The following is a 16540-nucleotide window of genomic DNA, read 5'->3' on the forward strand; positions in this document are numbered from 1 at the left end:
TCGATACTTTTAACATTCTTTATCCATCATCATAGTCTGGTTTTCACAAGGAGAGGACACATAAGAAGTTATTTAATTGACTTTCTTTCTGAATTTAATCTCACAAGAAAGAAAGTGTTAGTTGCTCAGTCATGTCCAATTCTTTGTGACCCTGTGGACTGTAGCCCTCGTGGCTCCTCTGTCCATGGGATTTTCCAGGCAAGAATATTGGAGTGGATTACCATGCCCTCCTCCAGGGTATCTTCCTGACCCAGGGATTGAACCCATGTTCTCTTATATCTCCTCCACTGGCAGGCAGGTTCTTTACCACTAGCACCACCTTTTCTGCTTTTATTCAGAGTAGTATTGTTATGTAAGCAGTATCCATATTTCCAGATAATGTGACATCAGAGCTGGCCCTCGAATCCACAGAAGGCTTACTTTTGGAAAAGGGGTCCTATTTTATGAGTGATGCACAGCTTTCATCTTGCATATTTTTAGTTTCCCAGATACAAAATGGATTTTTCCTTAAAATGTCTTACATTTCTGTGACTAAGTACTAGGTTTCTAAAAACTTCCAGCAACCTTCCCAGAACCAAAGATGAAGAATAATAAAACATTTAAACTCCCCCTAGATTTGCCACTGACAGTCGCTGTAGGTAGCCAAGTAGTGGTGCTTCCACGTCGACAAAAGCTAAAGGGTGGCTTCTCCAGGGAGGTTTTCACCCACCTGAAGCAGCACATTCTGGAGAGATCAACCAGAATCCAGAAGTGCCTGGTTCAATTGTCAGTTAACAGCTAAAATCCTATTAAGTGCTTATTTACTGATTATCAAGTGAAAAAGTGAGCTGAGTTTTGTATACAAGCTATGTTTTATTTTTTTAAAAAACAATATTATAAAAGATATATTATAAAAAATGTAGTATTATAAAAGATATTTTCTGAAAGACCTGGTCCTACACACAGGCAGACCAGGTATGCAGACTAAGGGACCCATTCCCCAACGTGTCTCCACCTGTGAGTCTGAGGCTGGAATTTTCTACCATGTGTGACATTTATGGCAGGGATGTGTATACGTGTGTATGTGTGTGTGCATTGATTCTTGAAAGACATGTCAGATTTTTAAAAATTAACTCATTAGCATGCCTTATACAGTATGAGATGAACTTGCATCACCTCTCAAAGGGAAAAACCACCCATTGATAGATCACTAAGCAAGCAGTGGCTGACCAGAGCGGGTGGGGGGCAGAGAAGTGGGCAGTCATGCCTAGTTTAGCACATCACAAACTCATACCTGTGTAAACTTTCACCAAACTAAGGCAAATGAGAAAAATAAGAACAGTATAGAGATTTTTATGAAGAAAAATTTACTTGTTTCATATTGAAGGGACATCTTGTACTCTGTGAGCATTTACTTGCTTCCTTTATAGTCTTTCAAATTCATTTATTTTGACAGAACGATGACAGTGGTAGAAGATAGATGGATGAGGGAGAGAGTGGATTTGTTTGTGGTTGTAGATGGTCATATGGGCTTCCCAGCGGTAAAGAATCTCTGCCTGCCAATGTAGGAGATGCAAGCAACATAGGTTCAACCCTTGGGTTGGGAAGATCCCCTGGAGTAGGAAATAGCAACCCTCTCCAGTATTCTCGCCTGGAAAATTCCATGCACAGAGGAGCCTGATGGGCTACAGACCACGGGGTCACAAAAAGTCAGACGCAAGTGAACACATACACACAAGGTCATTACCCTTACATAGCAAATTACAAATAGGATAGTCCTTTGTTGGTGTCCACTTTAAAAATTATTTTATTGGCTCAGACGGTAAAAGCGTCTGCCCACAACTCAGGATTCCCGGATTTGATCTCTGGGTCAGGAAGATCCCCTGGAGAAGGAAATGGCAACCGACTCCAGTACTCTTGTCTTGAAAATCCCATGGACGGAGGAGCCTGGTAGACTACAGTCCATGGGGTCGCAAAGAGTGGGACGCGACTGAGCGACCTCACTTTCACTTTTCAAGTTCCAAAGCACTAGGTTTCAAGTTCCAAAGCACTAGGAACTTTTGGATTAGATGATGTGCAGGAATCTTCCAATCCCCAAACTGCACTAGCTTGGACTGAAGTGTGACAGAAGAAAGGAGAGGCAGGTGAGGGGGGATGGGAGGAAGAAAGAAATTCTGTCTGACATATGGAGGCAGAAAACTCTCTCCCACTGGAGCTCAGAGCTGCTAAATTCCTTGGCTTCTCCTTTAATACTTTTAATGTAACTTTTGTACTAACACATAAATATAATGGAGGTCTTTCACACCAGCAGTTAACAGGTTTTTTCCTTAAATGGTCAAGAGGCAAAAATCAAGGATATTAGGTAGATACCTAGATGAAAGTGAAAGTGAAAGTCACTCAGTTGTGTCTGACTCTTTGCGACCCCATGAACTATGCAGTCCGTGAAATTCTCCAGGCCAGAATACTGGAGTGGATAGCCTTTCCCTTCTCCAGAGGATCCTCCCAATCCAGGGATCAAATCCAGATCTCCCACATTGCAGATGGGTTCTTTACCAGCTAAGTCACAAGGGAAGCCCAAGAAAACTGGAGATAGGTAGCCTATCCCTTCTCCAGCGGATCTTCCTGACCCAGGAATTGAACTGAGGTCTCCTGCACTGCAGGTGGATTTTTTACCAACTATGCTATCCAGGAAGCCCACCCATATAACAAGACAGAAAACAAATCCCACGGAGATTTTAGTGATGAAACACAATTATTTACAGACACCAAGATATGAAGTTCACATAATTTTCATGATAACAAACTGTTGTTTTGCTTTTAATTTTCTTTCAAGTATTTGAAAATAGAAAAGCCATTCTTAGCTCTCAGGCTGCACAGACACAGAAGGCAGACTAAATCTGACCTGTGGGCTTCCCTGGGCCACCCCACTGATTTCATGAATAGTCATAGTATGCTTATTGCTGGGATCTGATTACAGACTCACAGCGCAGTGTTGGGATGAGGAGAGGAGATGTGTATTCTCTCTCCCCTGAAGTCTCAGTGGCCCCCTGTTGGTACTGTTCAGTCGCTAAGTCATGTGAACCTCTTTTGCAACCCCATGGACTGTAGCCCACCACGGTCCTCTGTCCACGGGATTCCCCAGGCAAGAATACTAGAGTGGGTTGCCATTTCCTCCTCCAGGAGATCTTCCCAATCCAGGGATGGAACCCACATCTGCTGCATCACCTGCGTTGCAGGCAGATTTGTTTTCACCACTGAGCTGTCAGGAAGCCCTAGAGGCCCACAGAGCTGATCAACACTAAAACAGGACATAGCATTGAGACTATGGCTTGAGTCAAACCACCTGGGTTTGGATTCCCCAGCTCCACTCCTGACCACCTCTAGCCTCTTCAGCATCTCCCAGCCACCTTATCTAGAAGAAGCAACTAATCATAGCACCTGTCTCCTAGAGCTGTTATCAGATGTCCATCAGACCATGTGCTAGGCAATGCACCCTGAGCAGTGCTCCCAAATGTTACCTACCAGTATCATTAGAGTCCTGATTGAAGTTCATTTCCTCCGCAGCATCCATTACATGGAATTCTGCAGAGTCTGTTCATCTTACATGAATGCCAAAGACCTCATAGTTTTACTGAACTCAGAACCTTTTAGGGCAAGAAGACAAACCTGCTGGTTAATGATTCTAGGTATGTGAGAATGGAATATTTCAGTAAATATTACAGCCATATCAGTAAACAAGGATGTCCCAGCCCTGAGGGAACTCAGGAAGGAAAGAATACCTGCCACCTAGCAGCCATCAGACTACTGCTGCTGCTACTGCTAAGTCGCTTCAGTCATGTCCGACTCTGTGTGACCCCATAGACGGCAGCCCATCAGGCTCCCCTGTCCCTGGGGTTCTGCAGACAAGAACACTGGAGTGGGTTGCCATTTCCTTCTCCAATGCGTGAAGGTGAAAAGTGAAAGTGAAGCCGCTCAGTCGTGTCCGACTCTTTGTGACTACAGGGACTATAGCCTACTAGGCTCCTCCATCCATGGGATTTTCCAGGCAAGAGTACTGGAGTGGGGTGCCATTGCCTTCTCCAGGGGATCTTCCCAATCTAGGGATTGAACCCAGATCTCCCGCATTGTAGGCAAACGCTTTACCGTCTAAGCCACCAGAGAAGCCCAACGCAGATGGCAGGACCCTGCAAAGAGCAGCTCGTGGAGTCTGTCTGGCACGGCCGGCCCGCACTCTGTCAGCTCTTCTTTTCACACACAGAAACTTTGGCCTCAGGCTATTGGCTGGGCAGAGGGTCAATAATCATAATGCAAAATCAACAGAGCTGCTCAGCAGAGTGTTAACCAGCTTTGAACGCTGCCAACTTCCCCTTCTGCTAAACCAGGCTGGGCTGGGTGTGGGGGAGGGGCGCCCCGAGGGAGGGCTGGGCACTTCTGTTTCACAGGGATGCAGGGAAACTGGGCCTGGGTGTTCGATGGATGATGCTTCGAGCGTAGAAAGAGGAAACACCCAAGCTTCCTTTGGAAATTGTTTCCTGGTCTATTCAATGAAGAATGTTTAAAAGGTATGCCCATAACTAGATCCTTCATTAGCCGGAAGAGTAGAAATTAGAAAATTTTGTTACTGCCTGCCAGTGTTGAAGAAATGTAAATTTTATGAGACACAGTTCCTACTTGCAAGCTAGTCAATCTAATAAGCGCTCAACTCACAAGCATCTAAGTAGCAATATTAAGCTAATAAATGAGTAATAACCTACATTCTTGATTGCCCTCTGTGACAGCTAAGGGCTTCCCTGGTGGCTTAGAGGGTAAAGAGTCTGCCTGCAAAGGTGAGGAAAATGTTTTCCTAGAAACTCTTAGGGTCCCTAGCTGGGTCTGAAAATTAAACTGAGAAAAAGAGGTTAATAGGAGAGAGGCATACATGTATTTTTAAAAGCTTTTTTTTTTAAATATGTGCCTGGGAGTCTTTGCAGAAGTGACCTGAGGAGGAAGCATTTTGACCTTTTAGACAAAGAAGCAGTAAATTTGTGAAGAATTGATTAAACAAAGGGGTTTGGGCTAGAGGTAGTGAAGGGTGAAGGAGCAACTGGAAGATAGGGCTAGATTAACGAGGTTTGTATACAGATTCCTCTAGTGCCCTCTCTGGGCTGATAACTTCTATCTTTACTAAATTATTAAATTTCTTTCCTGAATTTAAGAACAAAGGGAGGAGTTTTTTCTGCATTTAGTGATTTTTAGTTGCCTTCAACTCAAAATAATTTCTATATCAAAGAGGCAGGTTTGGGGGTAACGCTTCTGATTTCCTTCACAGCCCTCTGCAGGCATCCTATGCATTCCTCTGAGAAGTTACCCACTTGACCCCATTTTACAGATGTGGAAACTGAGGCACCAGAGCTCACTCAGAGTCACACGGGTGGCTGGGCAGAGCTGGGATTTAGACCTAAGAAGTCTGCCCCAAGGCAGTGCCCTTAACCGTTCAGTCACAAATCCCTGAAACAGAAGGCAGACAGCAGGTGGTACATGGTCACAGCAGAAGTTGAAACAGAGAGCAAAGTGTGAGAGCTGATTGTTCAGCGGCCCAAAATTGCTTTCTACTTTTATAACATATTTGATATGCCCCCTTTCACTTATAAGCACCCAGTACCCCTGGTGCATCTAACACCAGTTTATTTTATTACACAAATAAAACAAGTTGTTTCTGTGCTCATGTACAAATCATATTTGTACATGAATTAACTAATATATTCAATTACTAATATATTAACTAATATAGTCAATATACTCTCAGATGATTATTAACAAATGATACTTTTTGGTGTCTCTGATGATTGCTCAGGACAATGGATACTGGACAAATGACTTCAGGAAGAACTGCCTGGGAAGGCAGTGGCTTGTTTGGAAAAACATATCAGACACTAACATGAATGTTCCTTGATATAAGATAGTGGAGCAAAAAAGGAGAGGGTAGCACCCCCAAAGACTGAGTCTGGTACGGAATGCAGGGCATTCTGTGTAAAGATAGATCTTACTGTCTTCCTTTACAGGTGACGTAACTTGAAAGGATTAAGTCATTTTCCCAAAGCTCCAGATCAGTTCAGTTCAGTTCGGTTGCTCAGTTGTGTCCGACTCTTTGCGACCCTTCGGACTGCAGCACGCCAGGCCTACCTGTCCATCACCAACTCCCGGAGTTTACTCAAACTCTTGTCCATTGAGTCAGTGATGCCATCCAACCATCTCATCCTTGGTCATCCCCTTCTTCTCTCACCTTCAATCTTTCCCAGCATCAGGGTTTCTCCCAATGAATCAGCTCTTCACATCAGGTGGCCAAAGGATTGGAGTTTCAGCTTCAACATCAGTCCTTCCAATGAACATTCAGGACTGATTTCCTTTAGGATGGACTGGTTGGATATCCTTGCAGTCCAAGGGACTCTCAAGAGTCTTCTCCAACACCACAGTTCAAAAGCATTGATTCTTCAGTGCTCAGCTTTCTTTATAGTCTAACTCTCACATCCATACATGACCACTGGAAAAACCATAGCCTTGACTAGATGGACCTTTGTTGGCAAAGTAATGTCTCTGCTTTTTAATATGCTGTCTATATTGGTCATAATTTTTCTTCCAAGGAGTAAGCGTCTTTTAATTTCATGGCTGCAATCACCATCTGCAGTGATTTTGGAGACAAAAAAAAAAAAAATGTCTGCCACTGTTTCCACTGTTTCTCCATCTATTTGCCATGAAGTGATGGGACTAGATGCCATGATCTTTGTTTTCTGAATGTTGAGATTTAAGCCAACTTTTTCACTCTCCTCTTTCACTTTCATCAAGAGGCTCTTTAGTTCTGCACTTTCTGCCATAAGGGTGGTGTCATCTGCATATCTGAGGTTATTGCTTTCTCCCAGGGATCTTGATTCCAGCTTGTGCTTCATCCAGCCCAGCATTTCTCATGATGTACTCTGCATATAAGTTAAATAAGCAGAGTGACAATATACAGCCTTGACATACTCCTTTTCCTATTTGGAACCACTCTGTTGTTCCATGTCCAGTTCTAAATGTTGCTTCCTGACCTGCATACAGGTTTCTCAAGAGTCAGGTCAGATGGACTGGTATTCCCCTCTCTTTCAGAATTGTCCACAGTTTATTGTGATCCACACAGCCAAAGGCTTTGGCATAGTCAATAAAGCAGAAATAGATGTTTTTCTGGAACTCTCTTGCTTTTTTGATGATCCAGTGGATGTTGGCAATTTGATCCCTGGTTCCTCTGCCTTTTCTAAAATCAGCTTGAACATCTGGAAGTTCACGGTTCACGTATTGCTGAAGCCTGGCTTGGAGAATTTTGAGCATTACTTTATTAGCGTGTGAGATGAGTGCAATTGTGCGGTAGTTTGAGCATTCTTTGGCATTGCCTTTCTTTGGGATTGGAATGAAAACTGACCTTTTCCAGTCCTGTGGCTACTTGCTGAGTTTTCCAAATTTGCTGGCATATTGAGTGCAGCACTTTCACAGCATCATCTTTCAGGATTTGAAATAGCTCAACTGGAATTCCCATCACCTCTACTAGCTTTGTTCGTAGTGATGCTTCATAAGGCCCACTTGACTTCACATTCCCGGATGTCTGGCCCTAGATGAGTGATCATGCCATCGTGATTATCTGGGTCATGAAGATTTTTTTGTAGTGTTCTTCTATGTATTCTTGCCACCTCTTCTTAATATCTTCTGCTTCTGTTAGGTCCATACCATTTCTGTCCTTTATTGAGTCCATCTTTGGATAAATTGTTCCCTTGGTATCTCTAATTTTCTTGAAGAAATCTCCAGTCTTTCCCATTCTGTTGTTTTCTTCTATGTCTTTGCACTGTTCATTGAGGAAGACTTTCTTATCTCTCCTTGCTATTCTTTGGAACTCTGCATTCAAATGGGTATATCTTTCCTTTTCTCCTTTGCTTTTGGCTTCTCTTCTTTTCACAGATATTTGTAAGGTCTCCTCAGACAGCCATTTTGCTTTTTTGCATTTATTTTTCTTGAGGATGGTCTTGCTCCCTTTCTCCTGTACAGTGTCACGAACCTCCATCTATAGTTCATCAGGCACTCTATCAAGCTCCAGATAGTAGCTGGCAAATCTGGAAATAGATCCCATACATATTTGGCAGAAGGCCTATGATTTTGGGGCTTCATGCTGCTGCTGCTGCTAAGTCGCTTCAGTCGTGTCCGACTCTGTGCAACCCCATAGACGGCAGCCCACCAGGCTCCCCCGTCCCTGGGATTCTCCAGGCAAGAACACTGGAGTGGGTTGCCATTTCCTTCTCCAGTGCATGAAAGTGAAAAGTGAAAGTGAAGTCGCTCAGCCGTGTCCGACTTCTAGTGACCCCCTGGACTGCAGCCTACCAGGCTCCTCCATCCATGGGATTTTCCAGGCAAGAGTACTGGAGTGGGTTGCCATTGTCTTCTCCATTGGGCTTCATAGACTACAAGATTTAACTGTTTACGGTCTCACAAGTTTAACTGTTTAATATGCAACAGTGTAAAATATCATGGAATCCTGGATTACTTCCTGATGTGATTAGGAGAAAAGTCAGAAAATCACTATTAAGGGTTTTCTGCTCTTGATGAATGGTTTCTTACTTCATTAAGGTACATGGAAACTACGACGTACTTTATTGTTGGAAGTGGAAAAATCATTAAAATGTTACTTAAGAAATTTCCATAATTATGCTTTCTTAATAGTTCACAGCATTTGGATATACTGGTTTTAAAAGGATCTAGCATTTGAGTAGTAATTAGTGGGTTATGTTATGTTAATATAATCATGGTGTTTCAACAGTGAGTCCAAAAAAGTGGATCAAATGCAACAAAAATGAAAATATGGCCACTGTTACATTCTAGTAAACTGATCTGTCTGAATTATTGAATTATTAAAACACATTCACAGAGTTAAAAATTTATTTCAAACATTAAAAAAAATTATTTTAAGAAAAGCAGTACAATTAAGAGAAATGGATCTCTTGAGTCTGGGGCTAATGTTACCACCATCCAAAGACAGTGCCATGCCTTATTTCACATGGCCCTGGGCTGGGCTCCATGCTTCTAGAGAAGCAGCTGACCATCAGCCAGATAGCTGCCCAGATGGTAATTTTGAGTTAACTCAATCAGCTAGAGCACCCACAGGTCAGCAACTTCACAGCCTCTGAAGTCCTAGTCAGTTCAATTGTGCGGATATACAGCCAGGGCCATGCCTCGCCAATGTCACTGAAAATTCAAGTTGGAAGAATTCTGGAGCAGTTCTCACCTGGGCCCAGAAACACAGCCCCAGGCCTGGTTCTGGAGTCCTGCCAACAGTGCTGAACGTCTACACGTGGGTGACATGGCAGATGAGTAGATGGCCCGGTGATTTCCCTTTCACTGACTCTCCTAGCGGTCAGCCTCTAACCAGAACTCTCCATACCTGGTGTACAACAGACCGATGGCTGCCAGTGCCCGCCTCCCCCTTGACACGCCTAGGCTTTCCCTGCACACCAACATTTGCCTGCTCCATGGTGGAGATGTGTGATTGCCAAGAGTTAGTTGCTTCTGCCAGTTGTACTTATTATTATAACAAAGTCATCTAATTAAATATTAAATAGCAAATTGGTTAAATATAAATACAGAAAAAGACATGTTTCTGTGAAAACTAGCTTGGAAGATCTGATAACAAACTGCTGTTCAATTAAGTGTGGCTGAGACAACATTTAAAAAGTTAGAGGGAAACATGGATTCGTATCTAGAAGGACTCATACTCAGACTGCATCACCAGCATCTTTAAACAATTGGGCTGCTCCAAGAAAATCCAAACTAGAAATGTCGGTGGTTCTGAAAAGGAAAAGTTAAAATTTGACCCCCTTCTCCTTCTGTCTCTGTAACTGAGCTTGGCCCTTGCAGAGTCTAGATCATGTAGGTCATGTAGTCTCAGAAAGTGGGGACTTGCAATACTAGGAACTGGAGTTTATCTCACTCACCCTTGTCCTGCTCTTTGCAATCGCCCAGTCCCTGCAAACCTGCTTAATTATGCGGGTCCAGGTCAGACATCCCCTTCCTCCTCTTGACTGCTGTTCTCATGCACGCAAAACCCCTTAGTTTAAACCAGCCTATTAACAGTGAATGTTGCCCACTACAGTCTGTCTATAAAAACTCTGTAATCCCTTTGTTCAGGGCTCAGAGCTTGGAGCGTTAGCTCCTCTGAGCCTGCTGACATAATAAACCTGAGTTCTCCCACTCTCTGGGTGTGGTGCTTGGTTTCTCGAGTACTGGTTTCTGCAACATTACATTATGGGTGTGACTTAGCAAAACTGATGCTGTAGACCTCTGAACAGCAGCCCCGTTCCCAAAGAAGGGGCCTGGACCCTATTTACAAGACTGAAGAATTGGTGTGCACGTTTTAAGTTAAAATGCCTAAAGTGCTCATGTATCTTGTCTATCTGTTTTTGATTGCTCACTTTAACTTCTTAAGCTAACCAACCAGCTAGCTCCAAACCATCAAATTGTTGTAGCCACGTGTTCCGGAAAACAACTCACTCAGAAGTACAATGCAGATAGTGGAGTGCAGTTTATTACACCAGCGAACCCAAAGCAGAGTCTCCTCTTAGCCAAGGACCCCGACCAGTTTTTGTGAAAATCTTATATACCCTAACTGTATGTGCACAAACCTGCCTCCCCAAATTCCCTGAAACTAGTCTGAACAAAGGAAAAAGAAAGATACAATTAAAGTTAACCCATGATTCATATGCCTTAAGCCTAGGTAGTTAACAGTGGACAATTATCAATAGGCCTGTGGTCATACCCCAATAAGCACAGTAGAATGTATGATTCTATTCGGTTACACAGATAATTAGGGTATTATTTTAGGTGACAGAGAGTCTAGGTACGAGCCCTGGGTCTGGTTTTCCAGTTGGTATGTTGTTTCCATAGATACTGGGCATATAGCTTCAAGTCCACCGTCCAGCCCAAGATGGAGTCCTGCTTTCAAGATAGAACCTGTTCTGCTTCCTCCTTCAAAATAAGACTTCTACCTTCATGTGAAAACCATGAAACCAAGTAAAAACAAAGGCTAAATGTGTCACCTATGAAGGTTCAAGACCCTAACTCAAGGGCAATAATGTAAAGAGTTAGGGGCCGTGATTTTGATGACAGTGCACAGGGATCGGTGTTGCTGTGGGTGGCGATGTGAGGACAGTCCCCAGACAGCAGGGGATTCAAGGGAACGAATGAGGGCTGGTGCCAGAGTCCCACACCTGCTCTCTGGGTGCAGTCGTGTGGGCTCTAAAGCCGCTTGGATCTCTGACAGTCACTTGTTCAGACCTCATATATTGATTATAGGTGAACTCATTGATTGAGACTAAATCTCTGGTATGAAAAGAATTGTTAAAAATTAAATAGCTTTTCATTTTCTAACGGTCGTCAATAGCCTTGGAAAGTTGAAGATCTTGTTTAACAGCTATTAATAGTAATGAAGTCATTGCATCAGAGTCCCTTTCTTAGGTTTGAAAATGATGTTGCTACTGAATAAGAATGTACTCTTGTTTGGGGGAGATGCCTGCAGAAGTGTTAGGCGTGAAGTGTCATGGTGTCTACAGTCCACTTTTCAATGGATTGGCAAGGAAGTGTTTGTGTGCGTGTGCGTGTGTGTGTGTGTGTGTGTGTGCATGTGTGGAGAGAGAGAAACAGAGAGAAAGTGACAGCTGGAATGACTAGGAGAGTATGTTAACAGTTGGGAAACCTAGATGAAAAGATATATAGGTATTCATTATACTGTTTTTCAGTTCTTCTGAGGGTTTAAAAATTTTTCCCCTTAAAATGTGTATATCCAAGCAACTAACAACTAATTAACCTTGTGTTAATTTTAACATGTGTTAAAATAGCCAAAGCTTCTTGTTTCATTCTCTCCCACTTCAAACAAAGTTGTTCAGAATTCATACATAGAAAATATATACACGCATATATATATGACTGAGCTTCCCTGGTGGCTCAGAGGTTAAAGCATCTGCCTGCAATGCAGGAGACCTGGGTTTGATCCCTGGGTCAGGAAGATCCCCTGGAGAAGGAAATGTCAACCCACTCCAGTATTCTTGCCTGGAGAATCCCATGGACGGAGGAGCCTGTATATATATATACAGAAAACATTTTAATCATGGCAGCCCAGTAATAGCCATATATATCACATGCCCTGAAATTCCAGGACCAATCTGGATATAAACAAATTACCAGTGTTCCATTCATTCATTGATCCATTCAGTCAAGCCACAAGCATCTGTTCAGGACATATTACAGCCAGGGTTGACAGTGTGAACAAGACTGGGCAGTTCCTTCTCTTCTGAGGCTTAGGGGCATCAAGAAGAATATACATTACACATATAGCTGCAAGTGGCCTGTTGGAGCATATAGGAAAGGGAACCTGGCCTTGTTTTGGAGGAGTTCAGCAAGCATTTATTTGTTCAAACTAAGACTGAAAGAGTCCCAATAATATATGACTGTGACTTACTCCAAGAAATAAACCTTAAGATGGCAATTCTTCAGCTATGAAGAATTGATGCTTTTGAACTGTGGTGCTGGGAAAGACTCTTGAGAGTCCCTTGAACAGCAAGGAGATTAAACCAGTCAATCCTAAAGGAAATCAACCCTAAATATTCACTGGAAGGACTGAAGCTCCAATACTTTGGCCACATGATGCAAAGAGCTGACTCACTGGAAAAGACCCTGATGCTGGGAAAGATTGAGGGCATGAGGAGAAGGGGACAACAGAGGGTGAGATGGTTGGATAGCATCACTGACTCAATGGACATGAGTTTGAGCAAACTCTGGGAGTTGGTGATGGACAGGGAGGCCTGGAGTGCTGCAGTCCATGAGGCTGCTAAGAGTTGGAAATGACTTAGCAACTGAACAGCAACATGCACCTTTTTAGGAGTTAGAGGACTGCCAGTTTGCCTTCTCCTACCTGTGGTCCCAGATGCTCCAAATCCAGGTCTTGTGTGATGTCTGGGAGGCAGAAGAGTCAGAGAGGCTCAGGATCTACATGAAACAGTGGCCACCACTGCTGTGTAAACTAGAGCACCAGGTCCGTGTGGGGTTGAGTGTCCCTGCCCCAGTATCTGGGTGTAAGACTCAGTCTTTCCTCTTCTGAGGCCCTACTGCCTCCTCCAGACACTGTGGAGGAACAGCTTGGTGGTCCCTCCATTCTTGGGGCCAACCATCAACGGGTCCCTACACTCCAGAAACAAAAGCCAGGGAAAATCTTACCTTCAGGCAGCTTTTGCTTTCAGCCCAGTGACGAAAGTCTCCCTAAAGCCTGGCTACTTTCTTGGATTGAGAGGGAAAATGGCATCACAAACAAAAAGCGGATATACAGACTAGGGTCCAAGTGTTCAGAAATCTTTAAAGAATTAGCTCTACCCTGCGGACTGGGCTTATAGATGTTGGTTTAGACTGGTAGTATCAGAGTCACCCCAGGGGCCTATTATAGATTACTGCAACCAACACCAGGGTTATTGGTTCTCTGAGTCTGGAGTGAGGCCAAGAATTTGCATTTCTGATAGGTTTCCAGATACTGCTGATACTACTCTGAAAATCCACACTTTGAGAACAACTGCTTTAATAAATATTAGTATTGTTGTTCAGTCAATAAGTCTTGTCCAACTCTTTATGACCCTAAGGACTGTAGCCCGCCCAACCTCCTCTGTCCATGGGATTTCCCAGGCAAGAATACTGGAATGGGTTGCCATATCCTTCTCCAGGGGATCTTCCTGACCCAGGAATTAAACTCCCATCTCCTGCATTGGCAGGCATATTCTTTACCACTGAACCACTAGGGAAGTCCAGATATTAGTATGCTAGTATACGATATTAGTATACTAGATTTGGTATATATTTTAGTATACTTAAATATGTGATTGAAATGAACACTAAGGTTTAAAAACCCAGAAAAACAAGATTAAAATAATTAAGCTAGATATGACCTAATGACCCCCAGCATCAGGGAGGAAAAGTGGAAAAATTTAGTCTTCTTAAAGAATGCCAAATAACTAACCCTTGGGGGAAATATAGACCTTCCTTTTCAATTACTTATTTTTCATTCATAGAAATTGTGATGGGTGAAAGTGTGGTGAGAATCAAGGATGAGTGTATGAAAATGACTATGGTCTCCCCGTTCTTAAATAACAACATAACCTACTGCCCTGGGATTAGAAAATAGATTCAATTTAAATTTTTTTGTTTGTGTACTTATATTTTTGTTTTTTAATTATTATTATTTTGGCCGTACCAGGCAGCATATATGATCTTAGATCCCTGACCAGAAATGGAACTCGTGCCCCCTGCAGTGGAAGCTCGGAGCCATAACCACTAGACCACCAGGGAATTCCCTGTGTATTTTTATTTTGATTGCAGAGTCCTCACTTAGGGACTATCTGAGGCAATTTCTTTTTCTTTTTCCTACCAGCCAGCACATCTCCTAGGCTTGCTCTGCCTCTGTTGTCAATTAATATTTTTTTCTGAGGAAAATAAACTAATTTTCAGTTAATATTAACAACCCCCCAAAAAAGATAAATATATAACCATAGAATGTGTGTCCAAAATGTTTAAACCCACTATTTAAAACTATTTCTCTCTCTTTCTCTGCTGGCAGAGAGGAATTTAAAAACTGGCCTTTGTAAAATAAATAAATAAAAACTGGCCTTCATAAAATAAATAAATAAAAACACCTTCATTAGAGTTGGCGTGCCCATAGGTGTGAAAGCTAGGGTGCAAGTGGTTCTAAGTGACCATTAAGATGTGTGAGTTCCCAAGGTCGCAGCCCAATTTTTGGTTTTGTTTTTTAATAAGAAAGAGCACTTTGAGATCAGCATCAGTGAATTAGTTTCTTCTTGAAAATATATGATGAATACTGATCATCCTTTTTCAGTCTTAAACATTTTTGCAGGGAAAGAAACCTATAGAATTATCTACAGAAGATATCACCAGTTAATATATACAAATTCAGCTATGTTCATTTTGTTGAACCAAGAAATCTGCAAATATTAGACCACTTTCTCCCTACAACAATGGCAATTTCATATGATTCAACTATATAGTGTTCTGGGGAAAAAAAGGAGAGCTGACTTGGTCTTTTCCATGAATAAATCACTTGAAATTCCTAAATACAATAAAAATGGTGTACAATTATCTGACAGTTCTATATCCTTCTCCCTTTTCTACTCTGTTTCCACTGATAAATTGCTACGGTATCACAGGACTCCTGCTAAATGGTGTCTGATGCTCAGAGAACAGAAAAATATGTTTGCTTTTGTTCTGTCGGTTGGAATTTATTAAGCCGTTTTTAAACAAAACCCTTTCTCTTTCTCTCTTCCTAGGGCTGTATCTGTAAAGACAAAGGCCAGTGCTTCTGTGATGGGGCCAAAGGGGAGAAGGTAAAAACAAAACCTTCATTCTGATTCTTTTCTCCATAGAGCTCATTAACCATTCACACTCTTCCTTCATTGGTAGCAGACAGATCAGCAGGAACATATTCCATTCCCCAAATCCAATTGTTTTGTCTGATTAAATTTGTCTTCTGTTTTATATTTTGGTTTTTTGGCCAGGAAACATGTGGGGTCTTAGCTCCCTGACCAGGGACTGAACCTGCACTCCCTGAATTGGAAGGTGAAGTGTTAACCACTGGTGTTAACAGTCAGGAAAGTCCTTCCCCCAAAACAATTTTAAAGTAATTGTATATAAATACTAATCGGGAGTGGTGGAAAAGCCTTGGAGGAAAGCTTCAGATAACTGGTATAAATGCGGGCAATTACTGTAACTCTCTCGATCTGGAAACAAAAAATATTAAGTTAAAGGAAAAGAAAGTTTTTGAGAATGATCCGTATGTATCCCCTGTTTACATTGTCGCTGAAGGCGAGAGAATTGAAAACAGCGTGATTCGCTCACTTGGACACCAACGAAACCCGCGGATTTTGTCCTGCAGCATTTGTGTAAGGGCGCCCTCTGGTGGAAGAATCTTGCACAAGCACTCTCTCGAGGCAAAAATTCAGCTAGACAAAGTAGCTCCATTGCAGAATTGGAGTAAAAAATGAGTGCCGTGAAATCTCATTAATTCGCTCCATTAACTTTCAATTTGTGATAATTAAGACGGAGCCAGAACTAAAATTTTTCCTTTGTTTACAAAACCCTTTTCTCAGATACGCTAATGAATTGCTTAACAATATTGAAAGATGACTGCTTAAAAATATTTTTAAAAGAATGCATTTTAAGCTCTTTAGACAAAATAATTTTCACATTAATTACAATAAAAATTACCATATTTAAAGTATTCAATGATTCATGTGTAGTTTGATGTAGGGTTTTTCCCTGAAGCTGTGAAAGTGGTATGTTCAGATCTGTGTTGAAAAGCTATGACTCATTCTCTCATTCAAGAAGCATTTATTGAATCCCTCCTCTGGGTGAGATGCTATTCAAAGTGTGAAGGTAACAGTCTTGAGAGGGGCCTAGCAAATTCTTCTGCTTCTCTTTTTATTGGGTGTGTGTGTGCACACTTCATGTGAAATAGCTGACTTGC

The 16540-nt window shown here is 42.2% G+C and overlaps 1 protein-coding gene across 2 annotated transcripts in view; it reads left to right on the plus strand.

Moving 5' to 3' along the window:
• COL4A3 (collagen type IV alpha 3 chain) overlaps nucleotides 1-16540 on the plus strand; it is a 159176-nt gene that overhangs the window by 66012 nt on the left and 76624 nt on the right. For both annotated transcript variants that reach the window (XM_027965247.2, XM_042244327.2), the window contains exon 2: nucleotides 15345-15401. In XM_027965247.2, coding sequence (XP_027821048.2) covers nucleotides 15345-15401 — 57 coding nt within the window. The remainder of the gene's footprint in view (nucleotides 1-15344; nucleotides 15402-16540) is intronic.

The sequence above is a fragment of the Ovis aries genome, chromosome 2, assembly GCF_016772045.2.
Source record: "Ovis aries strain OAR_USU_Benz2616 breed Rambouillet chromosome 2, ARS-UI_Ramb_v3.0, whole genome shotgun sequence".
NCBI classification, from domain to species: Eukaryota; Metazoa; Chordata; class Mammalia; order Artiodactyla; family Bovidae; genus Ovis; species Ovis aries.